At 39.4% G+C, this 21,973-nt stretch overlaps 1 protein-coding gene across 2 annotated transcripts in view; it reads right to left on the bottom strand.

The window, feature by feature from the left end:
* The window catches only part of LOC307165451 (phosphatidate phosphatase LPIN2), a 46,205-nt gene that overhangs the window by 2,054 nt on the left and 22,178 nt on the right, over positions 1-21,973 (bottom strand). For both annotated transcript variants that reach the window (XM_079883059.1, XM_079883060.1), the window contains exons 9-19: positions 8,017-8,198; positions 7,201-7,294; positions 6,775-6,844; positions 6,613-6,705; positions 6,360-6,433; positions 5,098-5,227; positions 4,120-4,268; positions 3,947-4,033; positions 1,495-1,647; positions 938-1,052; positions 751-854 (exon numbers count right to left, since the gene is read on the bottom strand). In XM_079883059.1, coding sequence (XP_079739185.1) covers positions 751-854; positions 938-1,052; positions 1,495-1,647; positions 3,947-4,033; positions 4,120-4,268; positions 5,098-5,227; positions 6,360-6,433; positions 6,613-6,705; positions 6,775-6,844; positions 7,201-7,294; positions 8,017-8,198 — 1,251 coding nt within the window. The remainder of the gene's footprint in view (positions 1-750; positions 855-937; positions 1,053-1,494; positions 1,648-3,946; positions 4,034-4,119; positions 4,269-5,097; positions 5,228-6,359; positions 6,434-6,612; positions 6,706-6,774; positions 6,845-7,200; positions 7,295-8,016; positions 8,199-21,973) is intronic.

Here is a 21,973-nt window from a genome sequence, read left to right as displayed (position 1 = left end):
GTGTGTGTGTGTGTGTGTGTGTGTGTGATGGGTAGGTTTAGGGGTTGGGCTAGTGTGTGTGTGTGTGTGTGTGAGAGATGGGTAGGGTTAGTGTGTGTGTGTGTGTGTGTGTGTGTGTGTGTGTGTGTGTGTGTGTGTGTGTGTGTGTGTGTGTGTGTGAGAGAGAGAGATGGGTAGGGTTAGTGTGTGTGTGTGTGTGTGTGTGTGTGTGTGTGTGTGTGTGTGTGTGTGTGTGTGTGTGTGTGTGTGTGTGTGAGAGAGAGATGGGTAGGGTTAGTGTGTGTGTGTGAAAGGTAGGTTTAGGAGTCGGGTTAGTTTGTGTGTGTGTGTGTGTGTGTGTGTGTGTGTGTGTGTGTGTGTGTGAGAGAGAGAGAGATGGGTAGGGTTAGTATGTGTGTGTGTGTGTGTGTGTGTGTGATGGGTAGGTTTAGGGGTCGGGTTAGTTTGTGTGTGTGTGTGTGTGTGTGTGTGTGTGTGTGTGTGAGAGAGAGAGATGGGTAGGGTTAGTGTGTGTGTGTGTGTGTGTGTGTGTGTGTGTGTGTGTGTGTGTGTATGAGAGAGATGGGTAGGGTTAGTGTGTGTGTGTGTGTGTGTGTGTGTGTGTGTGTGTGTGTGAGTGAGAGAGATGGGTAGGGTTAGTGTGTGTGTGTGTGTGTGTGCGTGCTGGGTAGGTTTAGGGGTTGGGTTAGTTTGTGTGTGTGTGCGTCTGTACGTGTGTGTGTGTGTGTGTGAGAGAGTGATGCAACTTACGAGGACTTGTTTCCTTTGGTCTTTTCTTGTATGAGTTCTCCTTTCGGGTTGACAGTGAATATGTGAGTTTCAGACACACCAACCTCCTTATAAGCGTAAGCATCCTAGACACAGACGCAGAATATAGTCAGGCTCTCACACAACTCCTTGGAAATGCACGTGTTTCTAATATTGCAGAAAGCCTCACGTTAGTTCTGTTGCCGAAGGCTGCGTAGAAGGGATGTCTGATGGGGCTGAACAGATCTCTGATGTCAGTGAGACAGGCGATCTTAAACACCTCCGGCTTCTTCTCAATCACCTCTCTGAGAAACAAGAATTACATTAACATTAGTTTCAGCTCTAGTAGCGTCTGTGCAGTGATCAGTAAAGTGGACTGTAAGGGTCTGGCTACATTAGACTACAATAAAGTCACCATTTACGGAATATTGCAGTATTTATTGATGCACATCATTATTGTTTTAAATTTATGTTCCTGGTAATCTTGAATCAGAATATCTCCCTCTTGCAGCATCTCTTCTCTTCTCTGATGACGAGGGCGGGGCAACCTGTCACTCACATGAGATCAGCCAATAGCAAACCACAACCATCCAATCAATTCCCCACAGACAAAATCAAGCCCCGCCCACATTTGTTCTTGTTCCAGAAGCTTTTCACTCGGATATACGTCACAATAGAGAAAAGACGAGTGCAACTTCTGTTTCATGGTGACTTTAGCAGTAACACAGCTGGTTTCTATGTGCTCACCTGTGTAAGGCTGAAAACAGGCTGCTGGGAGCCAGTAGCACGGGTCCTTTGGGCAGGACAGTTCCTCTATCATTGACCCACTGTAAGTAACCCTTAGTGATGTCTGCCATGCCTATAGCTCGAGCCGAACAGTACAGGAACTTATAACCATTCCTGCAAGAGAAGAACCAAATCAGAAATGATTGGTAAATACACCAGCGTTCAAAAGATTGGGGTCGGCAAGAGTTTTAAATGTCTCTTCTGCTCACTAAGGCTGCATTTATTTGATCAAAAATACAGTAAAAACAGTTCAATACTATTACAATTTAAATCAGCTGTTTTCTATATGAATATATAGTAAAGTGTAATGTATTCCTGTGATCAAAGCTGAATTTTCAGCATCATTACTCCAGTCTTCAGTGTCACATGATCTTTCAGAAATCACTCTAATATGAGGATTTGATGCTCAAGAAACATTTATGATTATTATCAATGTTGAGAACAATTGTGTTGCTTCAGACTTTTGTGGAAACCTTTTTTTTTGCAGGATTCTTTGATTAATATAAAGTAAAATAAAATGAAAATTTTGCAACATTTAAAAATTGTTTTCTAACTTTATAATTGTCTTTACTGTCACTTTACTGTCACTTTGTGTGTGTGTATAATGGGTAGGTTTAGGGGTCGGGCTAGTGTGTGTGTGTGTGTGTGTGTGTGTGTGATGGTTAGGTTTAGGGGTCGGGCTAGTGTGTGTGTGTGTGTGTGTGTGTGTGTGTGTGTGTGTGTGTGTGTGTGTGTGTGTGTGTGTGTGTGTGTGTGTGTGTGTGTGTGTGTGATGGTTAGGTTTAGGGGTCGGGCTAGTGTGTGTGTGTGTGTGTGTGTGTGTGTGTGTGTGTGTGTGTGAGTGTATAATGGGTAGGTTTAGGGGTAAGGTTAGTGTGTGTGTGTGTGTATGATGGGTAGGTTTAGGGGTCGGGCTAGTGTGTGTGTGTGTGTGTGTGTGTGTGTGTGTGTGTGTGAGTGTGTGATGGGTAGGTTTAGGGGTCGGGCTAGTGTATGTGTATGATGGGTAGGTTTAGGGGTAGGGTTAGTATGTGTGTGTGTGTATGATGGGTAGGTTTAGGGGTCGGGCTAGTGTGTGTGTGTGTGTGTGTGTGTGTGTGATGGGTAGGGTTAGTGTGTGTGTGTGTGTATGATGGGTAGGTTTAGGGGTCGGGCTAGTGTGTGTGTGTGTGTGTGTGTGTGAGATGGGTAGGTTTAGGGGTCGGGCTAGTGTGTGTGTGTGTGTGTGTCTGTGTATGATGGGTAGGTTTAGGGGTCGGGTTAGTGTGTGTGTGTGTATGATGGGTAGGTTTAGGGGTAGGGTTAGTGTGTGTCTGTGTATGATGGGTAGGTTTAGGGGTAGGGTTAGTGTGTGTGTGTGTGTGTGTGTGTGTGTGTGTGTGATGGGTAGGGTTAGTGTGTGTGTGTGTGTGTATGATGGGTAGGTTTAGGGATCGGGCTAGTGTGTGTGTGTGTGTGTGATGGGTAGGTTTAGGGGTAGGGTTAGTGTGTGTGTGTGTGATGGGTAGGGTTAGTGTGTGTGTGTGTGTGTGTGTGTACCGTCATGTTTAACTTTTACACAAGTTGACAGTTCCTGATGTCTTTATAAGACAGCTGTGACATGTTCTGGTCAATAGTGTTCAGTGCTCGTCTGTGCTCAACCACAGAACAGTTTACAGGCTTTGCTCCAACACGCCATTGTGTTAGAACTGGTTACACTGTTGTCACTTGTGAAACCAAATAGCGGCTCCGTGGGTGTAAACGTGCAGATAAAGGGCCGGTAATATAATAATAATAATATCCCCTTCCAACATCAGAAGGAGAATGAAATCTGATCGGCTTATATTCTGACATGCTTGCAGAGAAAGGCTCACCAAAACTAAGTTACTGGGTTTCACTTTTCACGTCTTCTGAGTTGGTAGAAGCACAGGGACCCGATTATAGCACTGAAACACTGGAAAAGTCAGATTTTCATGATATGTCCCCTTTAAAGGTTGAGCATCGAGCTCATTGGCTACTGATACAGCTGTGCCCTATAGAGAATGATGTGTCAGGCTAGTGTGTGTGTGTGTGTGTGTGTGTGTGTGTGTGTGTGATGGGTAGGTTTAGGGGTCGGGTTAGTGTGTGTGTGTGTGTGTGTGTGTGTGATGGGTAAGTTTAGGGGTCGGGCTAGTGTGTGTGTGTGTCTGTGTGTGTGTGTGTGTGTGTGTGTGTGATGGATAGGTTTAGGGGTCGGGCTAGTGTGTGTGTGTATGATGGGTAGGTTTAGGGGTCGGGCTAATGTGTGTGTGTGGTGTGTGTGATGGATAGGTTTAGGGGTCGGGCTAGTGTGTGTGTGTATGATGGGTATATAAATATCGCACATGATTACAGTGAACCACAAATGTTTTATCAAAATCAGAAACTTGTGATTTGAACCTTGTGTGTTTCTTACTGATGTATTTTGTGATACAGTTTAGCGATGCCGTGATGAGTCCAGTCTTTCCCCAGCTGCGGTAAAATGTGGCCCAGAGCATCTGACCTGATACGTGAGAAAGGTGAACAGCTGTTAGTGTAACGTCCCACACAGTAACTTGAAATGAGGCTCCGACAAACACTCAGACTCACTTAGTGATGGTGCCATCGATGTCTGAGATGATGATTTTGTCATCATAGTTCCACAGGTAAATGGCGGCTTCGCAGCGGCAGGTGCCCTGATACTGCGTGGTCACGCTGAACACAACGTTATTCGCCCCTTCACGCAGATTTAGACTCTCCTGCCACACACAATAAAATAAATAAAATCTCAGATTACACATGTCTAGTTTATTAAAGAGGCCATATTATGCCCTTTTATAAAGTCTTGATTTTGTTTTTTGTCTCCACTAGAGTCAGTTTTCATGCTTGAGTGTTCAAAAACACATTATTTTCTCCATTCACTCTTTAAGTACAACTATTACGCCCTTTTACAGTCTTGATTGTGTACTAGAATGTTCAAAAAACATTATTTTCCTCATATCCTCCATTGTTGCGGCTCCTCTCTTCCCAGTCTGCTCTGTTTAGTTCCTGTCTCTATGAAGCCCCTCCTTCTGAAAAGCACACTGTGCTCTGATTGGTCAGCTGGATCAGTGTGTTGTGATTGGTCGAGTGTGTTTGGGAAATGTCCCGCTCTTACCATAACCACTAACTAACTCAACCAGGCCCCGCCCCTTTATTCTGCATATTAATTATTTAAATGAGGAATATTGTGACGTGTTCGTTCCCGGAAGAAACTCAAAACTAGGCGTTTCAGAGTTCAGAAACAGTACTATAGCGAATAACTCTCTTTGCTGGGACTTTTTTCTTTCATGCTCAAACATTACACACTAAAGAAAGACGATGAAAGATCATCTAAAGAGAGATTACTGTAATACAGTCATGGAAATTAATATCAATGGTATTATCTGCATGCAAAATAGCATTTCTTATGTCTTTCTTTTGATTCTGTGGTGCAATGTTTCAGTTTATTTCCAAGTTGTAGAAAGTCCAGTTGCTCCTTACTAAACTCCACCACACAAACGTCCGATACTGATTGAACGATGATGATATTGTTAGATGTGCTCTTACGATCTGTTCAGAGGTCAGCCGGAGGGATTTGCGATACATCTGACTGATGCACTGCGCTGTGTTCATCATCTCACTGCTCTTCATCATGGACACAGAACCATCCTCATCGCTCGAGAGTTCAACAGAACTCCTGTGCACATACAAATAACAAATAGGGGTGTAACAATACATCGCGATACAAAAATGCAACAATATATATCGTGGATAGTGACCATGTTGGTATTGTGTATAGTTCATCCAAAATAAAAAGTACTGTGTGAGAGTTTTAGTGTCAGAACTATAATGTAGTAGACTACTATAGTAAACTACTAAATATAATGTTGAATATAATGTATAATAATGCAATGGGGGAATATTTGGGTCCTGATAATGCCAAATGTCTGATGTTACCAGTAAAAAGTGGCCTACATTATTTTAAATATATCAAGTCAGTGAAAGAGTAAAGCATATTCGTCTAAAATAATTCTGTATTTTCAGCTTCAGAATCATGAATATTTTTATTCTTGTGTCCAAGCCTGTTCATTTACACCCACAATGTAAAACCAAATTTAGAATTTTAATCAACAGTACATTTTTTGTTAACCTTTTACCATATGTCTTGGACTATCGCAATAATATCGTACCTTGAGTTCAGTATCATGATATGTATCGAATCGTGACATGAGGGTAACGTTACACCCCTAATAACAAAACAAACAAAAAACACCAATTCTTGACTTTACTGTCAAAGATGAAATAAGCAATGCACATTTCCATCAGTCAGCCGATAGTGCAGATAACACTGAGTTTCATCACGATTAACTGAGGAAAGAGTCAGATTGTCAAATGTTAAGAGCTCTCTGAAAGAAGAAGAAGCACATTTATCTGATCGTACCAAAAATTATGCAACGTTATACAAACGGTTGCATGAGATATAGAGCGAAGAGAACAACTCGCTGTGATGTTCAATTTAAAGGCGTTTTCATTTGTATTTGTCCTGTATTTTTGGGCCTTTATACTGACAACTGTTGGTGTGGGGATGCATGAAGTTTGGATATTAATTTCACTTTTGTTTTGTTCCTTTGCATAATTTTTTGTCTAATATGACACACGTAAACAAGACATTTTTAATGCATTATTGGTGGCTTGTGCTGGTGCATGGCTAGAGGAAGTTTTATCAAACAATTATTTTTATTCTCACTTATTTGTGTCAAATGTTGTAATGAGGAAAAAATACTGAGTCCATATTTAATATTCTGCATGCATGCAAACACACGTCTTACTTCAGTGAAGAGGGTCCAGTGACAGCGGCAGATGCTTCAAGCTGATTCCCTTCTGAGTCGGGCTTTGTGTTTCCCTAAAATAAATGTGCAATGCAGCATTAGAGATATTCAGGCACGGTCAGCAGATATTGTGCTCATCAATCTCTTAAAGGGAATTTGCACAATCATCTCAGGGTTATAAACATCATTTCTTTACTGTTAGATTCTGTTAGTTCAATGAAATGGACTGAATGAAAATGAAATCAGTTTTTACCGCGATATTGTTCAAATCTTTCCTCCTCCAGGAGAACCACCAGCGGCCTGACTTCTTTGGCATCTTATCTTTGACTAGTTGCTCAACAGTGCTCTACAACAACAGAAAAGTCATTATCCCTGAATGATTAATCATTTAAGCACTGATCAAGGACCAGCCTACCTTTGGTAACGTCTTCTGGAAAGCTTGAACTGACAGGATCATTGGAGCAGCAACAGCCCAGTTATAATACCTGACACAAATCAAACACAAAGTACAACAAAAACCCTATTAATATTATCAAACTGCAGACCAAAATAGGGTCATGTCTAAATCCATAAAACTGCAGATATAGTTGACTTCACCTCGATTTAATTCAATGTCAATGCACCAAGTTAGTAACCAACCAACAGTTAGGCTTTCTATGTTACTTAGAAAAATTGTTAGTGTATTAAAACTAACATTTCATCCCTGAAACACACAGATTCTTTCTGCTAAATTAATAAGCATTACTCATGCTAACTATATCCTGTAAAGCTGCTTTGAAACCATATGTATTGTGAAAAGTGCTATACCAAAAACTTGAATTGAATTGAAAATGTAGCGAACTTTGAGTTGATGCAGATGACCAGGTTTGGGTCTTCAATTATTCCAGGGTTGTTGACGAAGTCTTGATACTTGACGAGATGCTCTGTAAACTTCTCTGCAACAAATGCATGAAAAAAGAGTTAAAGACATTTGACCATTTTTTCTGTCACTGAAAATAAAATGCTGCATAAATCACAGCCAATCAGAATACGTTTAAAGTTTAATACACGGCTATCTGAAGCAGGAGTTTGGACCGATAATTTTAATAACAGCGATTTAAAAACAAAGATGAAAATATTTATGTGACTATATAGATCACAAAACAACTTTGCATAAATATATAAAAAACATGTTGTTTTTACTAATAAAAATAATACACCCAAATAATATGATATTTTATTGTATTTATTAGTATTGTTAGTAGTAGTAGTATAATCAATAAATATTATATTTGTAATGCTGCAGTGCAACAATTATTTAGTTATTGTGTCAAAAAGCAGAAATAAACCAATCAAATACAATAAAATTAATATTTTTTTATTAATATATTTAGCTATTTTCATTATTAATAATAATGATCATAATAATACTTGATAAATATTGAATTTTTACTGTTTTTTTATGTTTTACTGTCAAAAAGCAGAAATAAAACAAAATATACAATTAATTAATTTTATTTTGGATTTATTATTATTATTGCTAATAATAATAATGATATAGTCAATGAATATTATATTTACATGTAAAGTTTAACATACGGTTATTTGAAGCAGGAGTTTGGACCAATGAGATCTCCCAGTGGGCGGAGCTACATGTCTGTCCCGCTCTGTACTGTACCTTTACTGATCTGACTGATGTCTCCTCTCCCGCACAGAGACATGGTGACGTCCAGCGTGTCGGTGGTGGAGTCGGACAGATACTCGGTGCCGCTGTCTGCGTTGGTGCTGCCCAGAGACTGAGGGGAAAGCTGACCCGAGGGAGGAGACGGGTCCGACGGATGGGACGACGACTCCGCCTCGCTGAAAACACAGAGGAGTTTAACAGAGGACACACCTACTCATCCTCCACATTTAAAATGATCATCAAGTCATCAACAACACAGACCGAACCATCGAAGACAGTGATCTGTCCACAAAACTCACATTAAAAGTTGATCAGTATGGCTTTTTCTTAAAGTGGACCCCCAATATTGAAAATTGGTCATCTTTGATGTAGAGCAATTCTGCAATGTTGTTATTATTATTAATATTGGTAATAATATGGTAACACTTTATTTTACAGTGTCCTTGTTACATGTACTTACTATAGTAATAACAGTAAATTATGCATAATTACATGCAACTAACCCTCAACCAAATCCTAATCCTAACCCTATAGTAAGTACATGTAGTTAATTAATATTACTCAGTACTTAAATATATAATTACACTGTAACAGTGACACCTTAAAATAAAATGCATTAATATTAATAATACTTGATGAATATTGAATTTTATTGTTGTAGTCTATAATTTAGTTGTCAAAAAGCAGAAATAAAACAAAATATTGATTTTTTATTTGATTTTGGATTTATTATTATTTTATTTAATAATAATAATAATAATAATATTAATAATATCCTCAATGAATATTATATTTGTATGTCGTAATACAGCAATCATTAACTTACTATGTCAAAAAGCAGAAATAAAACAAAATATTGATTTTTTATTTGATTTTGGATTTATTATTATTTTATTTAATAATAATAATAATAATATTAATTAAAGCTGCAAGCAGCGATGAAAGGGCCCTCGCACCCGTGCCATCAACACTCGGTGGCTTTAGGAAGGCAGAGCATGGTTGGGAAATGTACATTTAAGGAGGTATATATAGTAAGAGTATGTCAAAGTCAGTTACAAAATGTTTTGTATAATGGTGATAATAGCATGCTTCATGACTCAGCTAAGTGTTGCTAGCATGTTCAGTCTGTTTCTAGCATGCTTAGTACACAATAATTATGTGGTTAGTACTGCATTACTGTGTTAACCATGTCAGTTTCTGTTGCCAGTAGGTGGCGTTATGACTATAACTGAATATGAGCATGGATGTGTGTTCAGGACAGAACTCTTATCAAACATGTGAAGTTTGGTGCAAATTGGACATTGCCTTCTTGAGTAACAACAAAGTCATGTTTCATTGAATTAGCATTCTTTAGAACTTAGCTAAGCATTGTTAGCATGTTTTAACATGTTGCTAGAACGGCATCAACGTGTTAAACATGTCACTTCCTGTTGCCAGTTGGTGGCGCTATTACTATAACTGAACATTCTCATGTAGATGTGTTCAGGCCATGACTCTTATCAAAAGTGTGAAGTTTGGGGCAGATTGGACATTCCATGCCTGAGTTACAGCAAATTCCTATTTAATTGCAATAATAGCATGCTTTAGCACTTGGCTAAGAGTTTGCTAGCATGTTTTAGCATGTTTCTAGTATGTTGTTAGCATGTTTAACACTTGCTGGCACTTTTTTATATGTTATTAGGAGTCCACAACAGTGTTAAACATGTCACTTCCTGTTGCCAGCAGGTGGCGCTATGACTGTAACTGAATATAAGCATGGTCATGTGTTCAGGACAGAACGCTTATCAAAAGTGTGAAGTTTGGGGCAGATTGGACATTCCATGCCTGAGTTACAGCAAATTCATATTTAATTGCAGTAATATCATTCTTTAGCACTTAGCTAAGTGTTTGCTATTATGTTTTAGCATGTCTCTAGTATGTTGGTAGGATGTTTAGCACCTACTGGCATTTTTTTATATGTTATTAGGAGTCAAGAACAGTGTTAAACGTCACTTCCTGTTGCCAGCAGGTGGCGCTATGACTATAACTAAATATGAGCATGGACATGTGTTCAAGAGATAACTCTTATCAAACGTGTGACGTTTGGGGTAGATTGTACATTGCCTTCTTGAGTAACAACAAAGTCCTGTTTCATTGAATTAGCATGCTTTAGCACTTAGCTAAGTATTGCTAGCATGTTTTAATATGTTTCTAGCATGTTTAGAACTCAATGGCATTTTTAACATGTTGCTAGAACGGCATCAACGTGTTAAACATGTCACTTCCTGTTGCCAGTAGGTGGCGCTATTACTATAACTGAATTTGAGCATAGGCATGCGTTCAGGCCATGATTCTTATCAAACATGTGAAGTTTGGGGCAGATTGGACGTTCCATGCCTGAGTTACAGCAAATTCCTATTTAATTGCAGTAATAGCATGCTTTATCACTTAGCTAAGTGTTTGCTAGCATGTTTCTAGTATGTTGCTAACCTGTTTAGCACTTGCTGGCTCTTTTATATATGTTATTAGGAGACCACAACAGTGTTAAACATGTCACTTCCTGTTGACAGCAGGTGGCGCTATTACTATAACTGAATATTCTCATGTAGATGTGTTCAGGCCATGACTCTTTTTAAACGTGTGAAGTTTGGGGCAGATTGGACATTCCATGCCTGTGTTACAGCAAATTCCTATTTAATTGCAGCAATAGCATGCTTTAGCACTTAGCTAAGTGTTTGCTAGCATGTTTTAGCATGTTTCTAGTATGTTGTTAGCATGTTTAGCACTTGCTGGCACTTTTTTTATATGTTTTTATATGTCCACAACAGTGTTTAACATGTCACTTCCTGTTGCCAGCAGGTGGCACTATGACTGTAACTGAATATGAGCATGGTCATGTGTTCAGGACAGAACGTTTATTAAAAGTGTGAAGTTTGGCGCATATTGGACATTGCCTTCTTGAGTAACAACAACATCCTGTTTCATTGAATTAGCATGCTTTAGCACTTAGCTAAGTATTGCTAGCATGTTTTAACATGTTTCTAGCATGTTTAGACCTCAATGGCATTTTTAACATGTTGCTAGAATGGCATCAACGTGTTAAACATGACACTTCCTGTTGCCAGTAGGTGGCGCTATTACTATAACTGAATATTATCATGTAGATGTGTTCAGGACAGAACGCTTATCAAAAGTGTGAAGTTTGGGGCAGATTGGACATTCCATGCCTGAGTTACAGCAAATTCCTATTTAATTGCAATAATAGCATGCTTTAGCACTTAGCTAAGAGTTTGCTAGCATGTTTTAGCATGCTTCTAGTATGTTGTTAGCATGTTTCGCACTTGCTGGCACTTTTTTATATGTTATTAGGAGTCCATAACAGTGTTAAACATGTCACTTCCTGTTGCCAGCAGGTGGCGCTATGACTATAACTGAATATGAGCATGGCCATGTGTTCAGGACAGAACTCTTATCAAACGTGTGAAGTTTGGGGGAGATTGGACATTCCATGCCTGAGTTACAGCAACTTCCTGTTTCATGGCGAAACATCGAAATTTGTAAGGCCGCCGAGGACCCGCCCTTCGACGAAAACTCAAGATCTTCGCAATTTAACGTCGCAAAGGCCTTAAGATTACACTCACCAAATTTGAAGATGATCAGATTAAAACTGTAGGAGGAGTTCGTTAAAGTACGAGGCCTGAAAATGGCAAAAACTGCACAAAAATCTGAGAGGAAGTTCAAAATGGCTGACTTCCTGTTGTGTTTAGGGCTATGCTCCAAGAGACTTTTTTGTAGGTATTAGGTCATTACACGTATGTACCGAATTTCGTGCACGTACGTGGAACGTTGCAGGAGGCGCACTCCGTTGAACTTTTATAGGTGGCGCTATCGAGCCATTTTGCCCCGTCCAATTCTGAAACCTATATCAGATGTAAATTTTCGCCAGTTCTGACGCGTGTGCAAAGTTTCGTGAGTTTTCGCGCATGTTTAGGCCCTCAAAAATGCAATTCAATGCGGAGAAGAATAATAATAATAATAATAATTAAAGCTGCAAGCAGCGATGAAAGGGCCCTCGCACCCGTGCCATCAACACTCGGTGGCTTTAGGAAGACAGAGCATGGTTGGGAAATGTACATTTAAGGAGGTATATATAGTAAGAGTATGTCAAAGTCAGTTACAAAATGTTTTGTATAATGGTGATAATAGCATGCTTCATGACTCAGCTAAGTGTTGCTAGCATGTTTAGTCTGTTTCTAGCATGCTTAGTACACAATAATTATGTGGTTAGTACTGCATTACTGTGTTAACCATGTCAGTTTCTGTTGCCAGTAGGTGGCGTTATGACTATAACTGAATATGAGCATGGATGTGTGTTCAGGACAGAACTCTTATCAAACTTGTGAAGTTTGGTGCAAATTGGACATTGCCTTCTTGAGTAACAACAAAGTCATGTTTCATTGAATTAGCATTCTTTAGCACTTAGCTAAGCATTACTAGCATGTTTTAATATGTTTCTAGCATGTTTAGAACTCAATGGCATTTTTAACATGTTGCTAGAACGGCATCAACGTGTTAAACATGTCACTTCCTGTTGCCAGTAGGTGGCGCTATTACTATAACTGAACATTCTCATGTAGATGTGTTCAGGCCATGACTCTTATCAAAAGTGTGAAGTTTGGGGCAGATTGGACATTCCATGCCTGAGTTACAGCAAATTCCTATTTAATTGCAATAATAGCATGCTTTAGCACTTAGCTAAGAGTTTGCTAGCATGTTTTAGCATGTTTCTAGTATGTTGTTAGCATGTTTAACACTTGCTGGCACTTTTTTATATGTTATTAGGAGTCCATAACAGTGTTAAACATGTCACTTCCTGTTGCCAGCAGGTGGCGCTATTACTGTAACTGAATATAAGCATGGTCATGTGTTCAGGACAGAACGCTTATCAAAAGTGTGAAGTTTGGGGCAGATTGGACATTCCATGCCTGAGTTACAGCAAATTCATATTTAATTGCAGTAATATCATTCTTTAGCACTTAGCTAAGTGTTTGCTAGTATGTTTTATTATGTCTCTAGTATGTTGGTAGGATGTTTAGCATCTACTGGCATTTTTTTATATGTTATTAGAAGTCAAGAACAGTGTTAAACGTCACTTCCTGTTGCCAGCAGGTGGCGCTATGACTATAACTAAATATGAGCATGGACATGTGTTCAAGAGATAACTCTTATCAAACATGTGAAGTTTGGGGTAGATTGTACATTGCCTTCTTGAGTAACAACAAAGTCCTGTTTCATTGAATTAGCATGCTTTAGCACTTAGCTAAGTATTGCTAGCATGTTTTAATATGTTTCTAGCATGTTTAGAACTCAATGGCATTTTTAACATGTTGCTAGAACGGCATCAACGTGTTAAACATGTCACTTCCTGTTGCCAGTAGGTGGCGCTATTACTATAACTGAATTTGAGCATAGACATGTGTTCAGGCCATGATTCTTATCAAACGTGTGAAGTTTAGGGCAGATTGGACATTCCATGCCTGAGTTACAGCAAATTCCTATTTAATTGCAGTAATAGCATGCTTTAGCACTTAACTAAGTGTTTGCTAGCATGTTTCTAGTATGTTGCTAACCTGTTTAGCACTTGCTGGCTCTTTTTTATATGTTATTAGGAGACCACAACAGTGTTAAACATGTCACTTCCTGTTGACAGCAGGTGGCGCTATTACTATAACTGAATATTCTCATGTAGATGTGTTCAGGCCATGACTCTTATCAAACGTGTGAAATTTGGGGCAGATTGGACATTCCATGCCTGTGTTACAGCAAATTCCTATTTAATTGCAGCATTTGCATGCTTTAGCACTTAGCTAAGTGTTTGCTAGCATGTTTTAGCATGTTTCTAGTATGTTGTTAGCATGTTTAGCACTTGCTGGCACTTTTTTATATGTTTTTATATGTCCACAACAGTGTTTAACATGTCACTTCCTGTTGCCAGCAGGTGGCACTATGACTGTAACTGAATATGAGCATGGTCATGTGTTCAGGATAGAACGTTTATTAAAAGTGTGAAGTTTGGCGCAGATTGGACATTGCCTTCTTGAGTAACAACAACATCCTGTTTCATTGAATTAGCATGCTTTAGCACTTAGCTAAGTATTGCTAGCATGTTTTAACATGTTTCTAGCATGTTTAGAAGTCAATGGCATTTTTAACATGTTGCTAGAATGGCATCAACGTGTTAAACATGACACTTCCTGTTACCAGTAGGTGGCGCTATTACTATAACTGAATATTCTCATGTAGATGTGTTCAGTACAGAACGCTTATCAAAAGTGTGAAGTTTGGGGCAGATTGGACATTCCATGCCTGAGTTACAGCAAATTCCTATTTAATTGCAATAATAGCATGCTTTAGCACTTAGCTAAGAGTTTGCTAGCATGTTTTAGCATGCTTCTAGTATGTTGTTAGCATGTTTAGCACTTGCTGGCACTTTTTTATATGTTATTAGGAGTCCATAACAGTGTTAAACATGTCACTTCCTGTTGCCAGCAGGTGGCGCTATGACTATAACTGAATATGAGCATGGTCATGTGTTCAGGACAGAACTCTTATCAAACGTGTGAAGTTTGGGGCAGATTGGACATTCCATGCCTGAGTTACAACAACTTCCTGTTTCATGGCGAAACATCGAAATTTATCAGGCCGCCGAGGACCCGCCCTTTGACGAAAACTCAAGATCTTCGCAATTTAACGTCGCAAAGGCCTTAAGATTACACTCACCAAATTTGAAGATGATCAGATTAAAACTGTAGGAGGAGTTCGTTAAAGTACGAGGCCTGAAAATGGCAAAAACTGCACAAAAATCTGAGAGGAAGTTCAAAATGGCTGACTTCCTGTTGTGTTTAGGGCTATGCTCCAAGAGACTTTTTTGTAGGTATTAGGTCATTACATGTATGTACCGAATTTCGTGCACGTACGTGGAACGTTGCGGGAGGCGCACTCCGTTGAAATTTTATAGGTGGCGCTATCGAGCCATTTTGCCCCGTCCAATTCTGAAACCTATATCAGATGTAAATTTTCGCCAGTTCTGATGCGTGTGCAAAGTTTTGTGAGTTTTCGAGCATGTTTAGGCCCTCAAAAATGCAATTAAATGCGGAGAAGAATAATAATAATAATAATTAAAGCTGCAAGCAGCGATGAAAGGGCCCTCGCACCCGTGCCATCAACACTCGGTGGCTTTAGGAAGGCAGAGCATGGTTGGGAAATGTACATTTAAGGAGGTATATATAGTAAGAGTATGTCAAAGTCAGTTACAAAATGTTTTGTATAATGGTGATAATAGCATGCTTCATGACTCAGCTAAGTGTTGCTAGCATGTTCAGTCTGTTTCTAGCATGCTTAGTACACAATAATTATGTGGTTAGTACTGCATTACGGTGTTAACCATGTCAGTTTCTGTTGCCAGTAGGTGGCGTTATGACTATAACTGAATATGAGCATGGATGTGTGTTCAGGACAGAACTCTTATCAAACATGTGAAGTTTGGTGCAAATTGGACATTGCCTTCTTGAGTAACAACAAAGTCATGTTTCATTGAATTAGCATTCTTTAGAACTTAGCTAAGCATTGTTAGCATGTTTTAACATGTTGCTAGAACGGCATCAACGTGTTAAACATGTCACTTCCTGTTGCCAGTTGGTGGCGCTATTACTATAACTGAACATTCTCATGTAGATGTGTTCAGGCCATGACTCTTATCAAAAGTGTGAAGTTTGGGGCAGATTGGACATTCCATGCCTGAGTTACAGCAAATTCCTATTTAATTGCAATAATAGCATGCTTTAGCACTTGGCTAAGAGTTTGCTAGCATGTTTTAGCATGTTTCTAGTATGTTGTTAGCATGTTTAACACTTGCTGGCACTTTTTTATATGTTATTAGGAGTCCACAACAGTGTTAAACATGTCACTTCCTGTTGCCAGCAGGTGGCGCTATGACTGTAACTGAATATAAGCATGGTCATGTGTTCAGGACAGAACGCTTATCAAAAGTGTGAAGTTTGGGGCAGATTGGACATTCCATGCCTGAGTTACAGCAAATTCATATTTAATTGCAGTAATATCATTCTTTAGCACTTAGCTAAGTGTTTGCTATTATGTTTTAGCATGTCTCTAGTATGTTGGTAGGATGTTTAGCACCTACTGGCATTTTTTTATATGTTATTAGGAGTCAAGAACAGTGTTAAACGTCACTTCCTGTTGCCAGCAGGTGGCGCTATGACTATAACTAAATATGAGCATGGACATGTGTTCAAGAGATAACTCTTATCAAACGTGTGACGTTTGGGGTAGATTGTACATTGCCTTCTTGAGTAACAACAAAGTCCTGTTTCATTGAATTAGCATGCTTTAGCACTTAGCTAAGTATTGCTAGCATGTTTTAATATGTTTCTAGCATGTTTAGAACTCAATGGCATTTTTAACATGTTGCTAGAACGGCATCAACGTGTTAAACATGTCACTTCCTGTTGCCAGTAGGTGGCGCTATTACTATAACTGAATTTGAGCATAGGCATGCGTTCAGGCCATGATTCTTATCAAACATGTGAAGTTTGGGGCAGATTGGACGTTCCATGCCTGAGTTACAGCAAATTCCTATTTAATTGCAGTAATAGCATGCTTTATCACTTAGCTAAGTGTTTGCTAGCATGTTTCTAGTATGTTGCTAACCTGTTTAGCACTTGCTGGCTCTTTTATATATGTTATTAGGAGACCACAACAGTGTTAAACATGTCACTTCCTGTTGCCAGTAGGTGGCGCTATTACTATAACTGAATTTGAGCATAGACACGTGTTCAGGCCATGACTCTTATCAAACGTGTGAAGTTTGGGGCAGATTGGACATTCCATGCCTGTGTTACAGCAAATTCCTATTTAATTGCAGCAATAGCATGCTTTAACACTTAGCTAAGTGTTTGCTAGCATGTTTTAGCATGTTTCTAGTATGTTGTTAGCATGTTAAGCACTTGCTGGCACTTTTTTTATACGTTTTTATATGTCCACAACAGTGTTTAACATGTCACTTCCTGTTGCCAGCAGGTGGCACTATGACTGTAACTGAATATGAGCATGGTCATGTGTTCAGGACAGAATGTTTATTAAAAGTGTGAAGTTTGGCGCAGATTGGACATTGCCTTCTTGAGTAACAACAACATCCTGTTTCATTGAATTAGCATGCTTTAGCACTTAGCTAAGTATTGCTAGCATGTTTTAACATGTTTCTAGCATGTTTAGAAGTCAATGGCATTTTTAACATGTTGCTAGAATGGCATCAACGTGTTAAACATGACACTTCCTGTTACCAGTAGGTGGCGCTATTACTATAACTGAATGTTCTCATGTAGATGTGTTCAGGACAGAACGCTTATCAAAAGTGTGAAGTTTGGGGCAGATTGGACATTCCATGCCTGAGTTACAGCAAATTCCTATTTAATTGCAATAATAGCATGCTTTAGCACTTAGCTAAGAGTTTGCTAGCATGTTTTAGCATGCTTCTAGTATGTTGTTAGCATGTTTAGCACTTGCTGGCACTTTTTTATATGTTATTAGGAGTCCATAACAGTGTTAAACATGTCACTTCCTGTTGCCAGCAGGTGGCGCTATGACTGTAACTGAATATGAGCATGGTCATGTGTTCAGGACAGAACGCTTATCAAAAGTGTGAAGTTTGGGGCAGATTGGACATTCCATGCCTGAGTTACAGCAACTTCCTGTTTCATGGCGAAACATCGAAATTTGTCAGGTCGCCGAGGACCCGCCCTTTGACGAAAACTCAAGATCTTCGCAATTTAACGTCGCAAAGGCCTTAAGATTACACTCACCAAATTTGAAGATGATCAGATTAAAACTGTAGGAGGAGTTCGTTAAAGTACGAGGCCTGAAAATGGCAAAAACTGCACAAAAATCTGAGAGGAAGTTCAAAATGGCTGACTTCCTGTTGTGTTTAGGGCTATGCTCCAAGAGACTTTTTTGTAGGTATTAGGTCATTACATGTATGTACCGAATTTCGTGCACGTACGTGGAACGTTGCGGGAGGCGCACTCCGTTGAACTTTTATAGGTGGCGCTATCGAGCCGTTTTGCCCCGTCCAATTCTGAAACCTATATCAGATGTAAATTTTCGCCAGTTCTGACGCGTGTGCAAAGTTTCGTGAGTTTTCGCGCATGTTTAGGCCCTCAAAAATGCAATTCAATGCGGAGAAGAAGAAGAAGAAGAATAATAATAATAATTAAAGCTGCAAGCAGCGATGAAAGGGCCCTCGCACCCGTGCCATCAACACTCGGTGGCTTTAGGAAGGCAGAGCATGGTTGGGAAATGTACATTTAAGGAGGTATATATAGTAAGAGTATGTCAAAGTCAGTTACAAAATGTTTTGTATAATGGTGATAATAGCATGCTTCATGACTCAGCTAAGTGTTGCTAGCATGTTCAGTCTGTTTCTAGCATGCTTAGTACACAATAATTATGTGGTTAGTACTGCATTACTGTGTTAACCATGTCAGTTTCTGTTGCCAGTAGGTGGCGTTATGACTATAACTGAATATGAGCATGGATGTGTGTTCAGGACAGAACTCTTATCAAACATGTGAAGTTTGGTGCAAATTGGACATTGCCTTCTTGAGTAACAACAAAGTCATGTTTCATTGAATTAGCATTCTTTAGAACTTAGCTAAGCATTGTTAGCATGTTTTAACATGTTGCTAGAACGGCATCAACGTGTTAAACATGTCACTTCCTGTTGCCAGTTGGTGGCGCTATTACTATAACTGAACATTCTCATGTAGATGTGTTCAGGCCATGACTCTTATAAAAAGTGTGAAGTTTGGGGCAGATTGGACATTCCATGCCTGAGTTACAGCAAGTTCCTATTTAATTGCAATAATAGCATGCTTTAGCACTTGGCTAAGAGTTTGCTAGCATGTTTTAGCATGTTTCTAGTATGTTGTTAGCATGTTTAACACTTGCTGGCACTTTTTTATATGTTATTAGGAGTCCACAACAGTGTTAAACATGTCACTTCCTGTTGCCAGCAGGTGGCGCTATGACTGTAACTGAATATAAGCATGGTCATGTGTTCAGGACAGAACGCTTATCAAAAGTGTGAAGTTTGGGGCAGATTGGACATTCCATGCCTGAGTTACAGCAAATTCATATTTAATTGCAGTAATATCATTCTTTAGCACTTAGCTAAGTGTTTGCTATTATGTTTTAGCATGTCTCTAGTATGTTGGTAGGATGTTTAGCACCTACTGGCATTTTTTTATATGTTATTAGGAGTCAAGAACAGTGTTAAACGTCACTTCCTGTTGCCAGCAGGTGGCGCTATGACTATAACTAAATATGAGCATGGACATGTGTTCAAGAGATAACTCTTATCAAACGTGTGACGTTTGGGATAGATTGTACATTGCCTTCTTGAGTAACAACAAAGTCCTGTTTCATTGAATTAGCATGCTTTAGCACTTAGCTAAGTATTGCTAGCATGTTTTAATATGTTTCTAGCATGTTTAGAACTCAATGGCATTTTTAACATGTTGCTAGAACGGCATCAACGTGTTAAACATGTCACTTCCTGTTGCCAGTAGGTGGCGCTATTACTATAACTGAATTTGAGCATAGGCATGCGTTCAGGCCATGATTCTTATCAAACATGTGAAGTTTGGGGCAGATTGGACGTTCCATGCCTGAGTTACAGCAAATTCCTATTTAATTGCAGTAATAGCATGCTTTATCACTTAGCTAAGTGTTTGCTAGCATGTTTCTAGTATGTTGCTAACCTGTTTAGCACTTGCTGGCTCTTTTATATATGTTATTAGGAGACCACAACAGTGTTAAACATGTCACTTCCTGTTGACAGCAGGTGGCGCTATTACTATAACTGAATATTCTCATGTAGATGTGTTCAGGCCATGACTCTTATCAAACGTGTGAAGTTTGGGGCAGATTGGACATTCCATGCCTGTGTTACAGCAAATTCCTATTTAATTGCAGCAATAGCATGCTTTAGCACTTAGCTAAGTGTTTGCTAGCATGTTTTAGCATGTTTCTAGTATGTTGTTAGCATGTTTAGCACTTGCTGGCACTTTTTTTATATGTTTTTATATGTCCACAACAGTGTTTAACATGTCACTTCCTGTTGCCAGCAGGTGGCACTATGACTGTAACTGAATATGAGCATGGTCATGTGTTCAGGACAGAACGTTTATTAAAAGTGTGAAGTTTGGCGCATATTGGACATTGCCTTCTTGAGTAACAACAACATCCTGTTTCATTGAATTAGCATGCTTTAGCACTTAGCTAAGTATTGCTAGCATGTTTTAACATGTTTCTAGCATGTTTAGACCTCAATGGCATTTTTAACATGTTGCTAGAATGGCATCAACGTGTTAAACATGACACTTCCTGTTGCCAGTAGGTGGCGCTATTACTATAACTGAATATTATCATGTAGATGTGTTCAGGACAGAACGCTTATCAAAAGTGTGAAGTTTGGGGCAGATTGGACATTCCATGCCTGAGTTACAGCAAATTCCTATTTAATTGCAATAATAGCATGCTTTAGCACTTAGCTAAGAGTTTGCTAGCATGTTTTAGCATGCTTCTAGTATGTTGTTAGCATGTTTCGCACTTGCTGGCACTTTTTTATATGTTATTAGGAGTCCATAACAGTGTTAAACATGTCACTTCCTGTTGCCAGCAGGTGGCGCTATGACTATAACTGAATATGAGCATGGCCATGTGTTCAGGACAGAACTCTTATCAAACGTGTGAAGTTTGGGGGAGATTGGACATTCCATGCCTGAGTTACAGCAACTTCCTGTTTCATGGCGAAACATCGAAATTTGTAAGGCCGCCGAGGACCCGCCCTTCGACGAAAACTCAAGATCTTCGCAATTTAACGTCGCAAAGGCCTTAAGATTACACTCACCAAATTTGAAGATGATCAGATTAAAACTGTAGGAGGAGTTCGTTAAAGTACGAGGCCTGAAAATGGCAAAAACTGCACAAAAATCTGAGAGGAAGTTCAAAATGGCTGACTTCCTGTTGTGTTTAGGGCTATGCTCCAAGAGACTTTTTTGTAGGTATTAGGTCATTACACGTATGTACCGAATTTCGTGCACGTACGTGGAACGTTGCAGGAGGCGCACTCCGTTGAACTTTTATAGGTGGCGCTATCGAGCCATTTTGCCCCGTCCAATTCTGAAACCTATATCAGATGTAAATTTTCGCCAGTTCTGACGCGTGTGCAAAGTTTCGTGAGTTTTCGCGCATGTTTAGGCCCTCAAAAATGCAATTCAATGCGGAGAAGAATAATAATAATAATAATAAACAGAGCAATTCCAAGAGGGTCCTCACACCATCGGTGCTCGGGCCCTAATTAAAGCTGCAAGCAGCGATGAAAGGGCCCTCGCACCCGTGCCATCAACACTCGGTGGCTTTAGGAAGGCAGAGCATGGTTGGGAAATGTACATTTAAGGAGGTATATATAGTAAGAGTATGTCAAAGTCAGTTACAAAATGTTTTGTATAATGGTGATAATAGCATGCTTCATGACTCAGCTAAGTGTTGCTAGCATGTTCAGTCTGTTTCTAGCATGCTTAGTACACAATAATTATGTGGTTAGTACTGCATTACTGTGTTAACCATGTCAGTTTCTGTTGCCAGTAGGTGGCGTTATGACTATAACTGAATATGAGCATGGATGTGTGTTCAGGACAGAACTCTTATCAAACATGTGAAGTTTGGTGCAAATTGGACATTGCCTTCTTGAGTAACAACAAAGTCATGTTTCATTGAATTAGCATTCTTTAGAACTTAGCTAAGCATTGTTAGCATGTTTTAACATGTTGCTAGAACGGCATCAACGTGTTAAACATGTCACTTCCTGTTGCCAGTTGGTGGCGCTATTACTATA

The sequence above is a fragment of the Squalius cephalus genome (assembly GCF_949319135.1).
Source record: "Squalius cephalus genome assembly, chromosome: 10".
Taxonomy (NCBI): domain Eukaryota; kingdom Metazoa; phylum Chordata; class Actinopteri; order Cypriniformes; family Leuciscidae; genus Squalius; species Squalius cephalus.
This window is presented reverse-complemented; position numbering and strand designations above follow the sequence as displayed.